General features: G+C 43.8%; 1 protein-coding gene across 1 annotated transcript in view; it reads left to right on the top strand.

The window, feature by feature from the left end:
- Positions 1-19,991, top strand: part of LOC136588135 (zinc finger protein 271-like) — a 68,374-nt gene that overhangs the window by 20,069 nt on the left and 28,314 nt on the right. The window contains exons 2-7 of the mRNA XM_066587138.1: positions 1,754-1,898; positions 4,876-5,055; positions 5,136-5,214; positions 9,913-10,010; positions 10,085-10,193; positions 12,865-13,775. Coding sequence (XP_066443235.1) covers positions 1,821-1,898; positions 4,876-5,055; positions 5,136-5,214; positions 9,913-10,010; positions 10,085-10,193; positions 12,865-13,775 — 1,455 coding nt within the window. The 5' untranslated portion in view covers positions 1,754-1,820. The remainder of the gene's footprint in view (positions 1-1,753; positions 1,899-4,875; positions 5,056-5,135; positions 5,215-9,912; positions 10,011-10,084; positions 10,194-12,864; positions 13,776-19,991) is intronic.

Genomic DNA, 19,991 nt, shown 5'->3' with positions numbered 1-19,991 from the left:
CGTGAAAATCACCTATCAGACAGATGGCAAACTATTAAACCTTAACAGACTAAAAGCCAGAACCAAAGTCACAACAAGGTCTGCTACAGAACTCCAATATACTGATAACGCAGTCTGCGCTCATTCAGAAGATCTATAAGCCACTTTACACATCTGTGCAGAAGCATACGAAAAGCTTGGCCTCTCACTGAACATCGAGAAAACCAAAGTGGTCCATCAGCAGCACCAACTAATCCTTCTGCAATAAATACAGCTTAAGGGTGTAACGCTGGAAAGGGTTGACCATTTCCGCTACCTTGGCAGCCACCTCTCCACAAAAGCCAACATTGACACTGAAATACAATACTGTCTGAGCTCTGCGAGTGCAGCATTTTTCGATTGAAGCAGAGAGTGTTTGAGGACCGGGGCATTTGTAGGGATACCAAGATGCTTGTTTATAAGGCTATCGTCCTTCCAACCCTGTTATATGTCTGCGAAACACTGACCGTCTACAAACATCACTCTCAACTTCTGGAACAATTCCATCAGCATTGACTTCGAAAAATCCTGCAAATCTTGTGAGAAGACAGACGGACAAATATCAGCGTCCTGAAAGAAGCAAAGACCACCAGCATTGAAGCAATGATCCTTCACCATCAATTTTGCTGGACTGACCACGTTGTGCGAAGGCCCGACTACCATTGAGACCTGGGAAGCCCTGACCCTTGAGCGCTCAATTTGGGAGTTAGCCGTTACCTACAGCACTGTGAACTTCAAAGAGGCACAAATGGAGGGTGAAAGCACCTGCAGATCAAGAATAGGTCTCTATAGTCCCCTACGGACCCGCTGCAAAGCCCATATACTTGGAAGGCAATCATGCTCGGCCACAAGTGATAGCCTATGATGATAATTGCCCACTGATTTGCCTAATGCTGATGAAAAACCTAAATGTTACCAATTGAATGCAGTAAATTTATCACTTAATAAGCACAAGTCATATGAAGGAGTTGGGGACGGGAGTTGGAGTTAGAGGTTTTGCTTGGGGATGGGAGTTGGAGTTAGCGGTTTTGCTTACTGACTTTTATTTCAAGTGTTTGTAGTGTATAACAATAGCAAAACACAAAAAAAACTGTATAAACTCGGTATCACTAGAATCGTTATTGCATTTTTCCATTAAGACATAGAACTTGTCCCGCGAACACCAAGCCCTCATATGAATGTGTTGGTTGAAAAATTAAAAAGTTATGGCTCCTGGAATGCAACGAAGATAGAAATTGGAAAATTGGTTGGTATCGGAGATACAGCTTCCTTATAAACATGGGTCCCCGTGTGCAAAACCTAAGAGCTCACACTCCCCGCTCATCCCCCATCGGTGGCTGATTTAATGCTTACAGGCTGCTGCAGCTAATGACAGCGATCGTCATTCAGCCCTGTCCTTGGTTGCAGCAGCAGGTTTACAGGATGTCGCAGGCTGATACATCACCAGGGACATGTAGAGCCACCAGCAGCGAGTAGGAGCTCTCTTTGAGCTTTTATTATGTCTTGCATACAGGGAAGTTGTATCTTGGACTCCCTTCAAGGGGTTAATGTTTGTTCTAATGTAGGATAGGCTCTGTTGGCATCGCGCCTGTCCGTCCTGGCCTTTAGCTGAGGGGCTGTCCTAAAGTGCGCTGGTGTATTGTGGAGATGTTGAGCTAAAACCTGCTAGTTACTCTATACATATACATAGAACTTATCGTGATGCTATGTGACTACACTGTGGTTGTTTTCACAGTTAGGCGTTGAGCACTAATAGAAGTAATTCCGGACAGGCTATCAGCGTGGACCTTACTGCTGTTGGAATGGAAGTTGCTAAATCTCAAATGGCTGAGAGGATATTGGACCTCACCATGGAGATCATCAGTCACTTAACTGGAGAGGTGAGTCACTCTGGAACTTCTGTCCCGTAACATTACTCCTAGATCTATAAATCCATCATTTATTTTTCTGTCTGTGATGTCTGGAAGCCTTTTCAATTTTTTTGGAGTGAGCGGTAGTTTTTGTTTTGGTACCATTTTTGGGGTACATATGATTCTCTGATTACTTCGTTCTATTGGGAGGCAAGGTGACCAAAAAACAACAATTCTGGCCTTATTTTTTATTTTTTTTGCTATGTTCACCATGCGGGATAAATGACCATGCTATATTAACCACTTAATCACCACCGTTAATGGACTTTATTCTGATGTCATGTGATTGCGGAGCACCGATGGGTTGCTATCGCACCTGGATGCTTGAAGATGGCCTTCTGATCTGCCAGGTATGGTGGCCTATGAATCTCAGTCCCTGGCTGAGGAGCACAGGGCAGGATAGACAGGTCCTGGTAGTGGGAGACTCAATTATTAGAGGGATAGACGGGGCAATCTGCCACAAAGGCCAGGATCATTGAATGGTGTGTTGTATTCCAGTTGCTTGGATTTGACACATCACAGAGCAGGTTGACAGATTACTGGGAGAGGCTGCGGAGGATCCAGTGGTTATGGCACACATTGGCACCAATGACAAAAATTAGAATCCTGATGCATTAAAGGCGTTGTCTGAGTTATGGAAACCCCTGGCGGCTACTCGCCTCCCCCCTCCCCTGTTCATGCCTCACACCACTGTCTGTTTACAGGCAGAGGCGATGTACCATAAACCTGCTGCAGCAGCTAATGACCTTACTAATGGCGGCTGTGTGCTGGCTACTATTTAGCATGAGTTAAAATGTGATTGGCTAATTCTGAACCCAACCACACCCTCAAATATAAGCGGGTGTGAACACTTACGCCACTACGTTATTTGTAATTTTTGTTATTTTTCCACCCTGAAAGATTTCAGTTTGTTTTTCAGTGGGATTGTACAGATTTCGGGTCACATGGATGGTGGAAATAAATCTGAAATAATAATTATTCTTTGTAGTTTTTTAACAGGACAAAAACCTGGCGTTTAACCAGGGGCGTGTGAACTTTTTATATCCACTGTATAAGCCGCTTCCAAAATCAGGAAACTGCGTAATTAGAGAGCTAGATGTTCACAGTGGTACAGTTGTGGACAACGGTTTAGATTACGTTGTACACTTAGGGTGCTTTCAGACGAGCGTGTGCGAGTTCGTACATAGGTGCGCACAAAACCAAACGTCTATTAGAACCATTGGTTCCCTGGGGTGTGTTCACATGTCCATGTTTTACAGGCATGCATACGCACGTACCTGCAAAACATAGGACATGCGTGCACCATAGGTCCGTGGTGCGTGTCAATATTCTCCATGGAGAGTCTCCTTGTCACTGAACACTGTGACAGCATTGAATGGCCGAGCGCTGCCTGTGATTGGCTGAGCGCTGTGACCATTCACAGGCAGTGCTCAGCTGTCATTCAATGAATGGCTGAGCGCTCAGCGAATCAGACATAGCCCTTGCAGCAGACTGGGATTTAAAATCCCCGCCTGCTGAAAGAGATTTACAGCAGTGCAGGGAGAAGACTTGCTGATACCCGGCAGCTGAGGAGAGGTGAGTATATATATATTTTTTATTTTTAACACATTTTATGGATTTTCAGGAAAGGACTTATATTTAAAGCCCTTCCCTGAAAACCCCTGCAGGGCTTGCCGGCAGCCCATTGCTTTCAATGGGGCTGCAGAAGCGCCAGTCCCATTGAAAGCAATGGGAGAACATCGCAATCTTCTGTCACAGCTGTGGCTTGTGAGTCTTTACTCTCTGCAGGGAGTCCCCTTGTCACTGAACACTGTGACAGTGCTGTTACAGTGTTCAGTGACAAGGTTACTCCCCGCGGGGAATATTTACACAGGACATAAGTTTACATCTTGCTACGTTAATTGCCACCCTGCCAGGATGCAAACTTACGTCCTCTAGCACTAAGGGGTTACATTTTTTTTACAGACTTTTAATTTTAATAAAATAAAAATTCTGTTACATAGCAGGTTTTAACAGACAAAAAAAAAGTTTTACCCGGGTTCTAAAAAAAAGCTACTGGACGTAAATTTGCGTCCTGGCAGGGTGGTAATTAACATAACAAGATGTAAGCTTACGTCCTGTGGATGGCTGGGCCCGCACCATCGCAGGGTCAGGAGCTGAGCCAGCACAATCCCGCAGTGGGAGCCGGCTGTTACTGATAGACTCCTTCCGCTGCAACAACAGGGATAGATAGCAACAGCGATCCCCGCTATTACCACCCTGCATGATGCAATCTGTGTAAATTGCGGCATGTAAAGGGTTAACAGAGGGAGCACGCTGCATCTGTGACGTCATCGACCTTTTGCAATGTAATTGCAAAGGTCCAATGGGTTGCTGTGGCAATAGGATACCAGATTCTAGCATCCCGGCTTGCCATGGCCTATGATCGCTGGTGTAAGCCATAAGGCATTGCAATACAGAAGTACTGCAATGCATTTTCATAGTGATCATAGCTAAATGTTTCTGTGGTCCAAGCATACTGTTAACCAGGCCCTGAAGACCTCCACACAGTGGACTGATTCTTCTGGATGACTGCAGCCGATCAGTGCAGTACCAAATCTCAGACCCCTGCCAGTCTGCTATTGGATAGGTCATCAATAGCTTTGTATCGGAAAACCCCTTTAAGTATGGCCTTTGTAGTGCTATGTTAGGTTGGGGATAAGAGACATGTTGAGAATATTAGTGATTTGAGGGTAAAGCTGAGTGATGCTTTAAATCTCTAATAAACATGCATTTCACTGAATAGCCTCCTGTTACAAATCAAATGGCAAAGAATGTCCTTGAGATATACGGACATGACTGGAGAAGTAGGACCTCTGAGAATGTATCAGGACTTACATTTTTCATGAAGCTTAGTACATCTTAGACGGCTGCAGACCTCTTGGTCACCTTTTCTGTTTGTCAACAGGATTGTATAATCATGAAGAAAACGGACCCGGGCGCCCTACACAGTAAGCGTTGTGGAGGATGGAGCAAGAGCCAGAAGCACATAGCCGTGCACCTACCTCGCTCGTTGATGCATGAGAGGCACAATGATGAAAAGATCTTGGCCCTCACATACAAGATCATTCATCTACTGACTGGAGAGGTAAGTACTGCTGGCTCCTTCCACAGGAGTCCTCTGGATGACGACAATGTCATGGTCACCGTCTTATTCTGTTTACTCAGGAATGGAAGTATCTAGAAGATCACAAGGACCGATACATGGGGGACATGACTGCGAAGCACCAGCAAACCAAAACACGGGGTAAGAGGAGACACACGTTAATTGTGAGGTAGAGGGTCAAGAAACAAAGCAGTCTCGTGCTCCCTTCCCCGTGTAATGTCTGTGCCACGTGGAGCAGATGACATTAGTCACTGCTGACCCACCGTATGGCAACCTTGCTTGGAATAGGTTCCAGATCTCAGCCGTGATCGTAGTAAAACTGAATCTTTATTTCATCCTTTCACTAAAAATATATTAAAGAGGTATCCCGATGACTTAAAATGACTTCACAACCACATTGTCCTTCTTGGTTGCTGCTGACCTGGACATGTGACTTCTGCAGCCAGTCACTGGCTATAGAAGGTCACTGCTGTAGCCTGTGATTGGCTGCAGAAGTCACATGTCCTGCAGCAACCAGAAAGGACAAAGTGGTTGTGAAGCAATTTTGAGTCATAGTAATACCCCTTTAAAAGACAAAAGAACTCCCGCTTCTGCGTTTCAAACTGAGCTGGTGATCATTGTCATAGCCAGCTGACAAATCATGTGTGTGTTATTAAAGACAAAGCGGGACCGAGGCCCGGAGAGGAAACATTAACTCCTAGTTTACAACCGCAGGTCTCTCTTGTGACATATGGTTTGCAGGCTGCAGTAGCCTATGTACGGGATGTCACAGGCTGCTGCAGCCAATCACAGAGCTCAGCGATCGAGCCTTTATAGGTAATAGTCGATTACTGAGGAAGAGGACGTATACAGTATCACTACCTGCAGCGTGTCCTGATGTCAGCTCCTCCATAGACACTGACCGATATTAGACAACCTTACTAGAGCATCATCTGTCTGTCAGTGTCTGTGAAGGAGCACATATCACACAGTATTAATACAGCAGCGTCTCATCATGTCTTTCTAGAAGCAGCTCTTATATTCTTCTCCCTGTCTCCTTCTTCTGATGTTTTTTTTGTCAGATAGTATAACTTTCCTAACAACGACAATACAGTTGTGTCTGTGGTTTTTTTTGTTTTTTCTTAAGTTGTTAAAGTTATCTGTTAAAAAACACCAACTGTCCTCAGATTATGTTGTCATGCTATTGTTAATAAAGTTTACTTGGAAAAGCACCCCGTAGAGGAGATGGGAAGAAGCAGGGCTGTAGCTGGGGGGTGGGCAGGTGTGAGGCATGTGGCCCGGGCGTTGGGTTAGGTAGCATAGTGGAAGGACACAAGATGCAGCTATTAGTTCCTTCTCTGCTGTATTTTTTAACCAAGGAGGCTTCCCAGCCTTTGTTCTTCAGAGAACTTCCCTCTTGATCCTTGTCTTCTGCTGCCTGTAAAAGTACTAGCAACCACTTGTCTGTGAGTCTGTGTGAGTGTGTTACATGCTTCGCCCCTGATCACATGACTATGATGTCATCACAGGTCCTAAAGCATAAAACATGTAGAGCCTGACAGCAGCTGCGTACTCACAGGACCTGTGATGATGTCACCGTCATGTGATCAGTCACCTAGGCTCTGACCTCTGTCCTGATCACATAACGCTGATGTCATTACAGGTCCTTCACTTTATTAAAAACCTGCAGAGCCAGACAGCAGCTGTGTGTTTATACGACCTGTGATGTCACCGTCATTTGATCAGCCACCTGTGTGGGAGGAGTCCGGGGTCACATGACCAGGTCTCTTTTCTCAGGACTGTGTTGTGTGACCTGCAGTCTATTTGTCCCATCAGGATGTATTCAGAAAGTGTATAGAGCAGACCCGTGCGTGTGAGAGACGGAGGAGCCGAGACGTGAGCGTGAGAGACAGGGGAGCAGTACCAAGCATGTGATCAGTCACCTGTGTAAGAGAAGTCCAGGGGGTGATCAGTGTGGCAGGACTTAGCTGTGTTGGTTGTGATCCCTGTTGTATGGGATGAAGAATGTATGTAGCAGAGCTGTGTGTGTGACACGGGCATGTAGCAGAGCTATGTATGATGTGCATGTAGCAAAGCTGTGTGTGTGTGAGACATGCGCAAGAGCTGTGTGTGTGTGACGTGTGTAACAAAGCTGTGTGTGTGATGTGCACGTAGTACAGCTGTGTGGGGCATTGCACCACCAGAAACGCTGGTGTTAAGGACCGTTACACATGACCGGTCACATTAACCTTTCAAGCCTTGGGTTCCAAATTAGTTCGTACCTGGATGCATCAAGGAGGCCAAAAACTATATAATTTATAGTTATTAGTTCCCACAGATACGTAGAGTTGAGCCGCGGCAGATATACAGCTCACTCTGCTTAAGGCGTGCGTACTCTGAATCTTTATTAACTTTTCATAGCGTTTCTCAATACAGGAAAGGAATACGTCATTAGTCACGGCTTTAATCTCATTGGGTTAAAAAAAAACATTACAGCATAGTGAGAGAATCTATGTGAAATGTCCTTCAAATGATTATTCCTCCCGGACGTTATCCCGTCCTCCCTTGTGAGTTTGGATGATCGCAGCGTCTTATCAGCACAATTTGCTCTTTTCCCAAAGCTCAGGACGTGGGGGAGTCTCTTCTGATAGCGACTGTACCTGGCAAATGTTCTCGGATGAATAGAAACAAATCATTAGACATTGCACCGAATCTCATGCTCTAAAGTTATTTCTGCTTGAATTATTGTTTCACTACGCACAAGCTTATTTACATCTTTTAATGCTCCATTTTGTATCTAGCGGCCATTTTGAGACAGATTCTTCCATATTATGAGCCTGTACCTTCTCACTGGTACTATAATTTCCTAATAAATACTAGTAACTTGATATAGGCGACAGCTCGGAGCTCTCCTCTGTCATCGGGAGGGACAGATCGGGAGATGCAGGAAGAGGGTATGCAAATAGAGAGGGTATCCAAGCTAGGAAGCTGTCTTCTTTCATAAGGCTCCAACTAGCTGTGGAAAGGTATGAATGTCACCTGTACAAAGGTGTAGACGCTGCATTGGGAAAGTCTTCAGACCCTTTGGTTTTTTACATTTTGTTATATTGTTGCCTTGTGCAAATTAGAAAAAAATTCAAGTTTTTTCCCCCCAAGTGCTTTTTTCTCCCCTGTCCTTATGCACACAGGACCTCCGACACATTCAATACACCTTTGGAATCGTGTCACCCCCAGGCATCCTGTTGTCCTATCCAGCCGAACTGACGAAGGGGTTCTTCCCCGAAACGCGTATTCTATTGCTGGTTTTTAATTTGTGAAAAAATAAAAAAGAAGTGCTTCACCATCACACATTGGACCTTGATCTACATCTTCTAGTAGCTTAGAGGGTTGCGCCTCCATACCAGTTTTTTCACATCCTTTTCGCTACACTCACGCCCACACTGGTGGAGCGTCATCTGGTTGGCAGCACCTCCACCATTCAAAATACTCAATCATTGGAAACACTTTGTACTCCATAAATATTCCACCCCCTCACTGGGTCTTGCTCCACCCTCCTTTTTCATTTCTTGTATCCAATGGAACATCTCTGGAGAAACCTGAATATGGCCGTCCACAGACGGCCCCCATCCAACCTGACCGAGCCAGAGAGGATCTGCAAAGAAGAATGGCAGAAAAACAAATCCAAGTGTACAAAACCGAAGAAGACTGGAATCCCTGCCAAAGGCGCTTCAGCTAAGTGCGGAGTACAGGGTGCGAATACTTATGGCAATGCAGAATGTTAGTTTCTCATTTTTTAAAAATCTGCTGCCACTTTGCCATTATGGGGTACTGAATGCAGAATGATAAGGAAAACTTACCGTATATACCGGCGTATAAGACGACTTTTGAACCCCGAAAAATCTGCTCTGAAGTCGGGGGTCGTCTTATGCGCCGGTAATACAAAAAAAAAAAAGTGTAAAAAAAAAAAAAATCATTACTCACCTCCCCCGGTGTTCTGTCGCGCTCCGGCAGGATGTCGCTCGCTCCTCGTCCCCGGCGCAGCATTGCTTTCTGAATGCGGGGCTTGAAATCCCCGCTTCCAGAAAGCTAATACACACGCCGGCAGCCATGAGTAATGATTTTTTTTTTTTCTCCACTGTATACCGGCGTATAAGGTGAAAGTTGGGGGGTCGTCTTATACGCCCCGTCGCCTTATACGCCGGTATATACGGTACATTGTCTTTTAATTTGCACAAGGCCACAACATAACAAGATGTAAGAAATAAAAGGGTCTGAAGACTTCCAGTTGCAGTGTCTGGACATCACACTCATACCTTCTCTACAGCTAGGTGGAGCCGCAGGGGCTTTCTAGGCCGGATACCCTCTCTGTTAGTAGACTCCCTCTGGTGGAGGAAAGTCTGGCTGTAGCTCTGGGGAGAAGAGTGCAAGAGCTGCTTTCCCACCGACATCGATAGACATGACGACACTGCAGGTAGTGATGCTGGGCGACTTCTGCTCCTCCGTAATCTACGATCACCGATTGGATCCCTAAATATCAGGGTCACATGACTGACGGCCATCACTGTGGACAGCCCCGTCCATGAACTGCACCTTTCTGCTGTGCAGATCGGGGCCCCCGCTGCTAGGAGAAAGGGACAGGAGCAGAATTAATACCCACATATACTAGAAGGTGGTGTCATGTCTATTCTGTAACTAAATCTAACTGTAAAACAGCAGAAAGTGCGCCCCTCTTATAACGAAAGGATGAGATAAAGGTTCCCTCTTACTACAGTCACATGTGAGGGTCCCGTACTGTAGGACCACCCATTATCTAATCTTTCCAGAGAATGAGTTCACATGTGTTGATTGCTTCCCCTACAGATAACTCCAGTAATGGGGACACACCGGAGAGGAGCTCCAGTCCGTTGTATTCCCAGCATTACGAGGAGGACAACAATGACGACTCTCAGGACGACAAGGTGCGTGGAACGCCGTCCATCTGCAGTCCATGTATGTATGAAGGGCAACAATGTTACTCTTCTTTGTTGTTCAGGATGAAGGCCTGCTCAATATTAAGGTGGAGGTTATAGACGAGGACGAGGCTTACATGGGGGGCGATCAGATGTGCCCAAATGAGGAGACCGCTAGAGATATGAGCCCAGGTGAGTGATGATGGCACCAGAGTCTGCAATCTGTTTTCATCCTCCTCCATATAACGTTGTTGGTGTATTTACATATGTGGACATATCCATACCTGATCTTTAGTTAACCCTTAACAGTCACATTACAGCGGTTTTCCAGATATGTTTTTACATGTGGCGATGGAAAAATTCAATTTAAAAATACTTTTTGGGGGATTTATTTTTAAGGTGTTTACCGCATGATATAAATATTATGTTAAAGGGATTTTCCATGAAAAATACTATTGATGACCTAACCTCGGGATAGATCAGCAATAGTTGATCGGCTGGGTCTGCCACCCAACCTATCAGCTGTGCGAGTGCATGCTGTCAGCGTCACAATAACAGAGGTTGGAGTGGAAGCCTCTGCGCCGACCTCTGTGTAGTGCCCGGCGCTTGTAACTGCAGGCACGCTTTCATTGATTTCATTGCACATGCTGTGTTCTTTTTTACGTGGAGAATTTACGCAATAAATATACAATAGTGTGAAAGGATCAATGAAAATCCATGTACTTTCATTGACTCCATTCACCACGTATTATGTAATACGCAATGAAATTACATTTGTGTGATCCAGGCCTAAAGTTGATTAGATGCTGTGGTCAGCAATCGCCACAGGATCTGTGAAGTTAAACAGCGTAGAGCAGTGATTAGATAAGCAAGTGCTCCTTTTCTGGAAAAATAGACCCCATATATGACAATCAGGGAGCAAATCTGTATGTCAGTAGCCCTGATAGAAACAGATCTCCAGCCCTTTGAACGGAAATCATCTTTAAATGGTAATGTCCTTTTCCTGTGGAATGAACAGGGCTCGGGGTAATCTGTAGGGGGCAGACAGTATATAAAGGGGATGTCCCTTCCATTTCTTCTTTTCCAGTGATTCATTGGTGGATTTACTGGTGTGTTTAGGCCTTTGTTATGTTGCAGCTGTTTCAGTAGATGGCATCTCTTTATCATCAAGCATTATTAGGTACCCTTAGGAATTCCCAGTAAAGTCTATGATGTGAGCCTTCTCGGCATTCAGCCATGCTCTCATGTATCTACTGCTGTGTAGAGTTGATTCCTAGTACTATGGCCCGCTAGTTCTGTCTTTGCTTCATTGTCCAGAGCACATGGGACAGATCAGAGCAAGATAAGAAATGAAAGCTGAACTTGGTTGCTATAGGCAACAAAGACTGTTTCATCAATCTCGTAAATAGTTCCAGAAGTCCTGCTGTTTCCCAGGTGTTCATGGGAAAACGTTAACAACAAAGGCTTCCTCCTGGCACAACTTTTGTGCAGATTTGTACACCTAAGGTCGGGCACACGACCTAGGGTAATACGCGGTGTAAAAATGGCAGTGCTTTACCTGCCACAGGGCACCGCGAATCGCTGTGTATTGTCGCACACAAACCGCATATTTTAGGCCCGCTGTTCTGCATCGGCTTCCTGTTTCTTTTTTACTTCCCTCTCGTATTGCCTAGCAAGATGCGAAAAGCGCGGTACACATGCAATGCGATTGTGTATGTACTGCGTTCCAAACGCACCCATAGAAAATGATAGGGCTGTACACGCAGTAAATAGAACATGCTGCGTTCTTTTTTACGTGCGTAGTATACGCAATAAATATACGCAAATGTGATTGGAACAAGGAAAAACGGTATACTTTTATTGAATTAATTCACTGAGTATTATGCGCACATCATACGCAATTCAAGTACATTCCTGTGAGCCCTGCCTAGTTCTAAACACAAAAAAAACAGTAAACCCAACCACACATCACCCTTCCCCCGCCCAAGAAGGATACACCATTGTAACTTAAAGGAGTTGTCTGGGACTTTTGTGACTTTTTCTGTTGATGGCCTATCCTCAGAATAGGCCAGCAATAGATGATTGGCAGTGGTTTGCTGTTCAGCATCCCCATTAATCAGCTGATTCCCAGCCCTGCTCTAAATATGAACAGCAGTGAAAGCGGATAGCGCTGTCCGTATTACAGGGACCTGGTTAGGAACTGCAGGCACGGCTCCCATTTGAGTTCAATAGTAGCCATGCCTGCAGTTCCATACCAACCCACTGCAATATGGACAGCGCTGTCCTTGCTGGGAATCAGCAGATTGGCGGGGATCCCAAGTCGTAGATCCTGGGTGATCATCTATTGATGACCTAACCTAAAGAAGAGTGTCAAATAACAAGTATCAGAATCAACACCAATTCTCCCAGTTTCAGGCATGAAACAGTTTGTCCAGTTGGAATAACCCCAATTCACCTTAATTGGTGTATGGATGTCAGTGCAATAGTACAGCACAAGGCAATGCTTCAGATCGGCTGTAGAGGTTCTCGAGCAATAAATCCAGGTGACACGGACACTCCTACATAGAACAGGCAGCCGTATACAATCCTGCAACCACTGCAATGAATCGTTACAGAAGATGCAAATTCCTAGCTGTGAAGAACTGGATGTGGCGGCTTTCTTTCCTCTTTTCCATTGATATAAGCCCGTTAGTGCTGTAAATATACATTTTAGCATGTATATATCGCTCACTGCCATACGGTTACATTGTCACTTGTGACTGCCGTACATGTGGCAAAGTAACTCCCTTTGTCAACCCGCAGCAATGTAGTAATAACACCCAACGCTACTGTAAAGTCTATAACTTTATTTTTTTGGTTTCAGGATATGCAGATAGCAGCAAGAATACCTCCGAGCAACATTTTTCTTTAACTGCTCAGTGTAAAATAGAAGATAACGAACTCAGACAAGTTTCGTTAGGAGAAGCCCCTGTTATCCCACACTCCATCCACAAGGCATACCTATCACCCACTCTCTATAAACGGGAACAATGTTTGTCGAACACTGGGAGCTCTGCAAGCGCCGGTCAGGGCAAAACAAAACCTCTGTCTATTCATCAGAGAGTCCTAAACGGCGAGAAACCCTTTTCATGTTCTTACTGCGGAAAATGCTTTTCCTATAAGTCAGATCTTATTCGACATGAGAGAATCCACACGGGGGAGAAGCCTTTCACGTGTTCCGAGTGTGGAAGAAGTTTTACCTATAAATCCGTTCTCATTCAACATCAGAGAATCCACAATGGTGAAAAACCATTCTCCTGTTTGGATTGTGGAAAAAGCTTTGCCCAGAGGTCTGTTCTTTTTAAGCATCAGAGAATTCACACAGGTGAAAAGCCCTATTCATGTCCTGAGTGCGGGAAATGTTTTAATCAAAAATCATCTCTTGGCGAACATCTTCTAATTCACTCCAGTGATAAACCATACACCTGCTCTGACTGCGGAAAATCCTTCACCCAGAAATCACACCTTGCCCAACATCAAAAGATTCACACAGGAGAGAAGCCGTTTTTGTGTCCTGAGTGCGGCAAATGCTTTCGATTTCAATCTGATCTTATTCGACATAAAAAAATTCACACCGGAGAGAAGCCGTACCCCTGCGCCGAGTGCGGGAGGTCCTTCACCTACAAGTCGGTCCTTATCCAGCATCAGAGGATCCACAACGGCGAGAGGCCCTTTTCTTGCACCAGTTGTGGAAAATGTTTTACACAAAAATCGATTCTTGACAAACACCGAAAAGTTCATGCAGCGTCGGTCAACTAGTAAAACGAAGAGCATAACTAGCAAGTGAAGCATCGGCTCGGAATGGAACAAACATCAGCGATGGCAAGAAGCCTTTTCAAAACATTCAACATGTTGGTCTCTGGATAGTCAGTGTTTCTTCAGCCTTCTAAGTAGGATTGATCTAGTAGCTCCAATATACAAGTACACTGTTGCATCACAATGCTAATCGTTCGATTCGCTTAGTTCTTGAAAGATCTGACTTTCTTCAGCTGTCAGACCCAACTTAGAATGGAAATGGATTGATAACTGTCAGCTGAAGAAGCATTTAGCTCATCGGCAGCATGTTTGCCTGGAAGACCGATTGTAAAGTAACATTCAGAACCTTGAAGGCCAACAGTAAACTGGTTGACTTCTCCAAGACAGATTTGTCCTAGATGCTTGGGATATATATATATCTGCTATATATATGCTGTACAGTCTGCTGCTCCATTCCTCTACATTTTTCAGAATCAGTTATTGCTTCTATTGAGTTGCTAACCCTTGGTTAATGAGATTAGGACTAGCAGAAGAAAGCGGGCTCAGCAGTCTTCGAATCTGTAGCTTGAAACTATGTTGATGTGAAGCCATGATGTAGAGACGGCCTTCAAAACTACAACAACCCAAGATGTGCTCTTCATAATCCAATGAACACATGTGTATAAATGTATAGCAGCGTGTCGGTATTATGCATCGTGATGCAGGGCACACGACTTCATTCATCAACTATATATGTACTAGTTGTCAAGGTGATTTTACATACAACACAGGAAAATATGACATGGAGCGGTCACCGCTCCGTAATGGTTAAGCAGTGACCGGCCCGAAGTCTTCCGCAGCAAAGTCCCAGTGCGAGTCCAGCAGCAAGTAGTGCAAAACTGAAAGATACCGAGCAAACTCCTAAAAGAATCCTCCTAATAATCTATTCATTAAAAGATCCTGATAAAATCTGTGCGCAGGTAACTCTGTGCCCCCGCAGCATACGCGGCTCAGCATGGTGGGCTAAACCTCATAGGTTCCATTAGTAAGTGTATAACAGAACACTTCTGAAATTGTAGCTACATATTATTAAGGTACTGATTGGTAATTCTCCCTGCCCCCACTGCTCTATTAGCACCATAGTCTGGGAAAAATTAGCCAACAGCAGATTTTAGTTTTCCCAGAAACAATAACTAATAATGATTAGGACTAAGAAACTGAAATACCGCATCAGAAAGGAGTGGCAACCCATGGAGGAACATAGGTGATTGACCAGAAAGGTGAAGGTGTCAAAAGAACGATACGGTTGTGCTATAGAATCGGCATGAAATACTCTAAGCTCACAGCTGCTGCACCCTTTTACTTGGCACTGGGTCCATGCTGACCAAACCACAGACAGCAAGGACCTGGAACCAGCATCTACATTGCAGGCATGTATGCAGAAACATGCTTTGAACATCCACCTGGAGCCACAGGGATAGGGTAGGGCCAGGCCGCCTTTTTCCTACGTGGATCGGTTATATTTGAAGCTCCTTTCTTTCTATATAAGGAGAAACCATGAAGTGTAGCCGATCTTGTCAGAGAGAAGCTGGCCCCAGCTCCCCTCACGTGATGAAGAGCTCCACTCCTTGCAAATATGTGTTATTTTTTCTGAAATACTGCAGCATTTTAAAATAAAACAAGTATGAGGTAATCGGTGATCTAACATATAATATTGTATCACCCAAGAAAGGCATCCAGGCCCTCTTATACTCCTTCTATTGTATTCATCATCACCCATCCTCAGGAGAGGGGTCCATAGTCTCACTGCTCTTACAGTAAAGAACCCCCTTCTATGTTGTGTAGAAACCTTTCCTCTAGATGTAGAGGGCGCCCCCGTGTTACAGCACTGGGTATAAATAAATGATTGGAGAGATCTCTGTATTGTCCCCTGATTTATCTATACATAGTTATTAGAACACCCCCTTGTTACAGCTCCAGGTATAATAGATGATGGGAGAGATCTCTGTACTGACCCCTGATATATCTATACATAGTTATTAGAGCGCCCCCTTGTTACAGCTCCAGGTATAATAGATGATGGGAGAGATCTCTGTACTGACCCCTGATATATCTATACATAGTTATTAGAGCGCCCCTTGTTACAGTCCTGGGTATAATACATGATTGCAGAGATTTCTGTATTGTCCCCTGATTTATCTATACATAGTTATTAGAGCGCCCCCTTATTACAGTCCTGAGTATAATAGGTGATGGGAAAGATCTCTGTACTGACCGCTGATATATCTATACATAGTTATTAGAGTGCCCCCTTGTTACAGTCCTGGGTACAGTAAAGAACCCCCTTCTATATCGTGTAGAAACCTTTCCTCTAGATGTAGAGGGCGCCCCCTTGTTACAGCACTGGGTATAAATAAATGATTTGAGAGATCTCTGTACTGACCCCTGATATATCTGTACATAGTTATTAGAGCGCCCCCTTGTTATAGTCCTGGGTATAATAGATGATGGGAGAGATCTCTGTACTGACCCCTGATATACCTATACATAGTTATTAGAGCGCCCCCTTGTTACAGTCCTGGGTATAATAGATGATGGGAGAGATCTCTGTACTGACCCCTGATATATCTATACATAGTTATTAGAGCGCCCCCTTGTTACAGTCCTGGGTATAATAGATAATGGGGGAGATCTCTGTACTGACCCCTGATATATATAGTCATTAGGTCACTCCTTATACGTTTTTGTTTCTCAAATAAACCCAATTTCATAGCCTCTCCAAGTATTGTAGTCAGTCCATTCTGTTTATTACTTTAGTTGACGCCTTAGTACTAGCTAAAGCTCTGATATGTCCTTTCTTGAGTTCCAGTGCCCAAAACTTTCCACTATTCCATATATAGTCTGACCAATGACTTGTAAAGAGGAAGAACAATGTTCTCATCATGTGCCGCTAGACCTCTTTTGATGCACCCCATGATCCTTTATGTCTTGGCAGCAGCTGCCTGACACTGGTTGCTCCAGTTAAGCTTGCACTTGACTAAAACCCCAAGTCCTTCTCCATCTTAGTGTTTCCCAGTGGTTTCCCATTTAGTATGTCATGGTGACATGTATTTCCTCTGTCCATGTGCAGAACCTTACATTTATAAGTGTCAAAACTCATTTGCCGCTTTTCTGCCCCAATTTATCCAGATCCATTTGTAACCACATTCTGTCCTCTCGTGTTAATTACTTTACATATTTGTATCATCTGCAAATATTAATATTTTAAGGCACAATCAAAGAATCATAGAATGGTAGAGTTGGAAGGGACCTCCAGGGTCATCGGGTCCAACCCCCTGCTCAGTTCAGGATTCACTAAATCATCCCAGACAGATATTTGTCCAGCCTTTGTTTGAACACTTCCATTGAAGAACTCGCCACCTCCCGTGGTAATCTGTTCCACTCATTGATCACCCTGTCAGAAAGTTTTTTTTCTAGTATCTAATTTGTATCTCCTCTCCAATGCATCACATTGTTGACTCATGTTCAGTCTATCATCTATTACTATACCCAAGTCTTTTTCCCATGTGCTGCTGCTTAGCCCAATTCCTCCCATTCTGTATGTGCTTTTTTCATTTTTATTGCCCAGATGTAGGACTTTGCATTTCTCCTTGTTAAATACCATTCTGTTAGTCGACGACCACTGTGCAAGTTTTCTAGATCTTTTTGAATACTCTCTCTTCCCTAGTGTTAGCTATCCCTTCTAGCTTTGTGTCGTCGGCAAATTTGATCAGTTTCCCATCAATTCCCTCCTTCAGACGATTTATAAAAATGTTGAACAACACTGGGCCTAGGACAGAGCCTTGTGGTACCCCACTTGATACATTCTTCCACTTGCATATGCAGCCATTTATGACCACTCTTTAAGTACGATCACTCAGCCAGTTGTGAATCCACCTAACAGTTGCCTTGTCAATCCCATATTTGGTCATTTTTTCCATAAGTATATTATGAGATACTTTGTCAAATGCTTTACTAAAGTCAAGATATACTATATCCACTGCATTTCCCTGATCAACCCAGTCAGTGATTCTGTCATAGAAGGAAATTAGATTAGTCTGGTATGACTTGTTTGTTACAAACCTATGCTGGCTCTGGTTAATTACTCCATTTTCATCCAACTACTTGCATACAAGCGGTGTAATAATTTGTTCAAAGATCTTTCTCGGTATAGAAGTCAGGCTCACAGGCCTGTAGTTTCCTGGATCCACCTTCTTCCCTTTTTTGAAGATAGGAGCAATATTTGCCCTTTTTGCAATCTTCTGGGACTTCTCCTGTTCTCCAGGAATTGCCAAAGATTATGGCGAGTGGTTCAGCAATTACCTCTGCTGCTTCCTTTAGTATCCTAGGATGTAATTCATCTGCACCTTGAGACTTGAATTCATGTAAGTTAGCTAAGTGTTCCCTCACCATCTCTCTGCTTATAGATGGCCTGCATTATTTTATTCCCGCAATAGCACAGGGAAGATCAGTTGATGTTACATCTACTTTCTGAGAGAAAACCAATGCAAAATAGGAATTTAAAAATTTGGCTTTCTCAACATCATTCTTAACCAATTCACCATTTTCATCTTGCAAGGATTCAATAACATCTTTGACTTTTCTTTTGCTTTTGACATACCCCCTAAATCCTTTTTTATTGCTTTTGGCCTCTGTTGCAAGCCTCAATTCATTATTAACTTTAGCTTTTCTGACACTTGCCCTACAGTTTCTGCAGACCGTATTATATTCCTCTTTAGATATTCCCCCCTCTTTCCATTTGATAAACATATTTTTCTTCCTTTTTAACATGTGTGCAAGTTCTGTGTTCATCCATCCTGGTCTCTTCAAATGCTTCCCATTCTTCCTACTTTTAGGGATTGGTAACAATTGTGCTTTGAGAATCTCATTTCGCAATATTTCCCAACCTTCTTGGACATTTCTGTCCTTAAGAACATCCAGCCATTGGATTCTTCCTACCCTCTGTCTGAGTTCATTAAAATCTTCCTTTCTGAAATTGAACCTTGAAGTCTGAGTTTTCTCAGGTCTTCCTCCCCTTGTTATCCAACATCCAAGGATTGCATGATCACTGCCTCCTAAGGTCCCAGCCACCCTTACTCTCTCAACTATTTCCTCCCTGTTGGTAAGAATTAGGTCCAAGATAGTAGATCCCCTTGTTTTCTCTTCTCCTTTTGGAAGATAAAGTTTTCAGCAAGAGCGGATAAGAATAAAAAATAAAATAAATCTTGGTATTTGTAACTTATTCCGCAGCGCTTTCAGGTAATTTATTTTTTACCCCCCCCCCCCACCAAGCTCTGTTCTCATTTTACCGATCTCGGAAAGATGGAAGACTGAGTCAACCTTGAGTCGGCTACCTGAATTATGCGGGGATTAAACTTGCAACCTTCAGGTCATAGGCGAGAGCTTACACTCTGCGCCACACAAGGCTTCTCAAGAATTTGTTGGATCCATTACTTAAAAATTAGTTAAAATCTCCCATGATCACTATGTTGTCCTTATTTGAGAGCTTGGCCCTCTGATGTAAAAAGAGTTCCTGCATATCTTCTGCTTGTCCAGACGGCCTATAGTAAATGCCTACAATGGTGTCCTTTCTGTTGTTCTCTCCTTGTATTCTTACCCAAACAGTTTCTACAGAACTCCCAGCTCTGAACCCTAAATCTCTGTGGAGATGAATGTTTTCCTAACATACAACACAACTCCTCCTCCCCCTTTTTTTGGTCTGTTTCTTATAAGTTGTATCCTTCAAGCCTTGTATTCCAATCATGTGTATCATTCCACCAAGTTTCCGTGATGCCTATGACATCATATTTCTCTCCTTGTGTTAGGATCTCCAATTCTCCTTGTTTGTTTCCCATGCTCTCAGCATTTGTGTAGAAACATGTTAGTTTGTGATCAGGGTCTCTTGCTCCTCTGCTGAGTTTTTTGTCTTTGTTCTTTCCACTTTGTTCTCAAATGTATTAATTAGCTGTATATTTTTACCTGGCCTTTCACTTCCCTTCCCATGTTGTTCTAGTTTAAAGCTCTCCTAATGAGTGAAGCAAGGCGGCTACCAAATATATGCTTATTTTCCACCAGGTCAATAATAAATATAATAAAAAGAATAGGGCCCAAAACCGACCCTTATGGCAGCCCACTAGTAACAGTGACCCCTCCAACACTGCCCCTTGTGGTACCCCA

Source organism: Eleutherodactylus coqui, chromosome 13, assembly GCF_035609145.1.
Source record: "Eleutherodactylus coqui strain aEleCoq1 chromosome 13, aEleCoq1.hap1, whole genome shotgun sequence".
Taxonomy (NCBI): Eukaryota; Metazoa; Chordata; class Amphibia; order Anura; family Eleutherodactylidae; genus Eleutherodactylus; species Eleutherodactylus coqui.
Note: the sequence above shows the minus strand (reverse complement) of the source record. Positions and strands in the feature narration are given on the sequence as shown.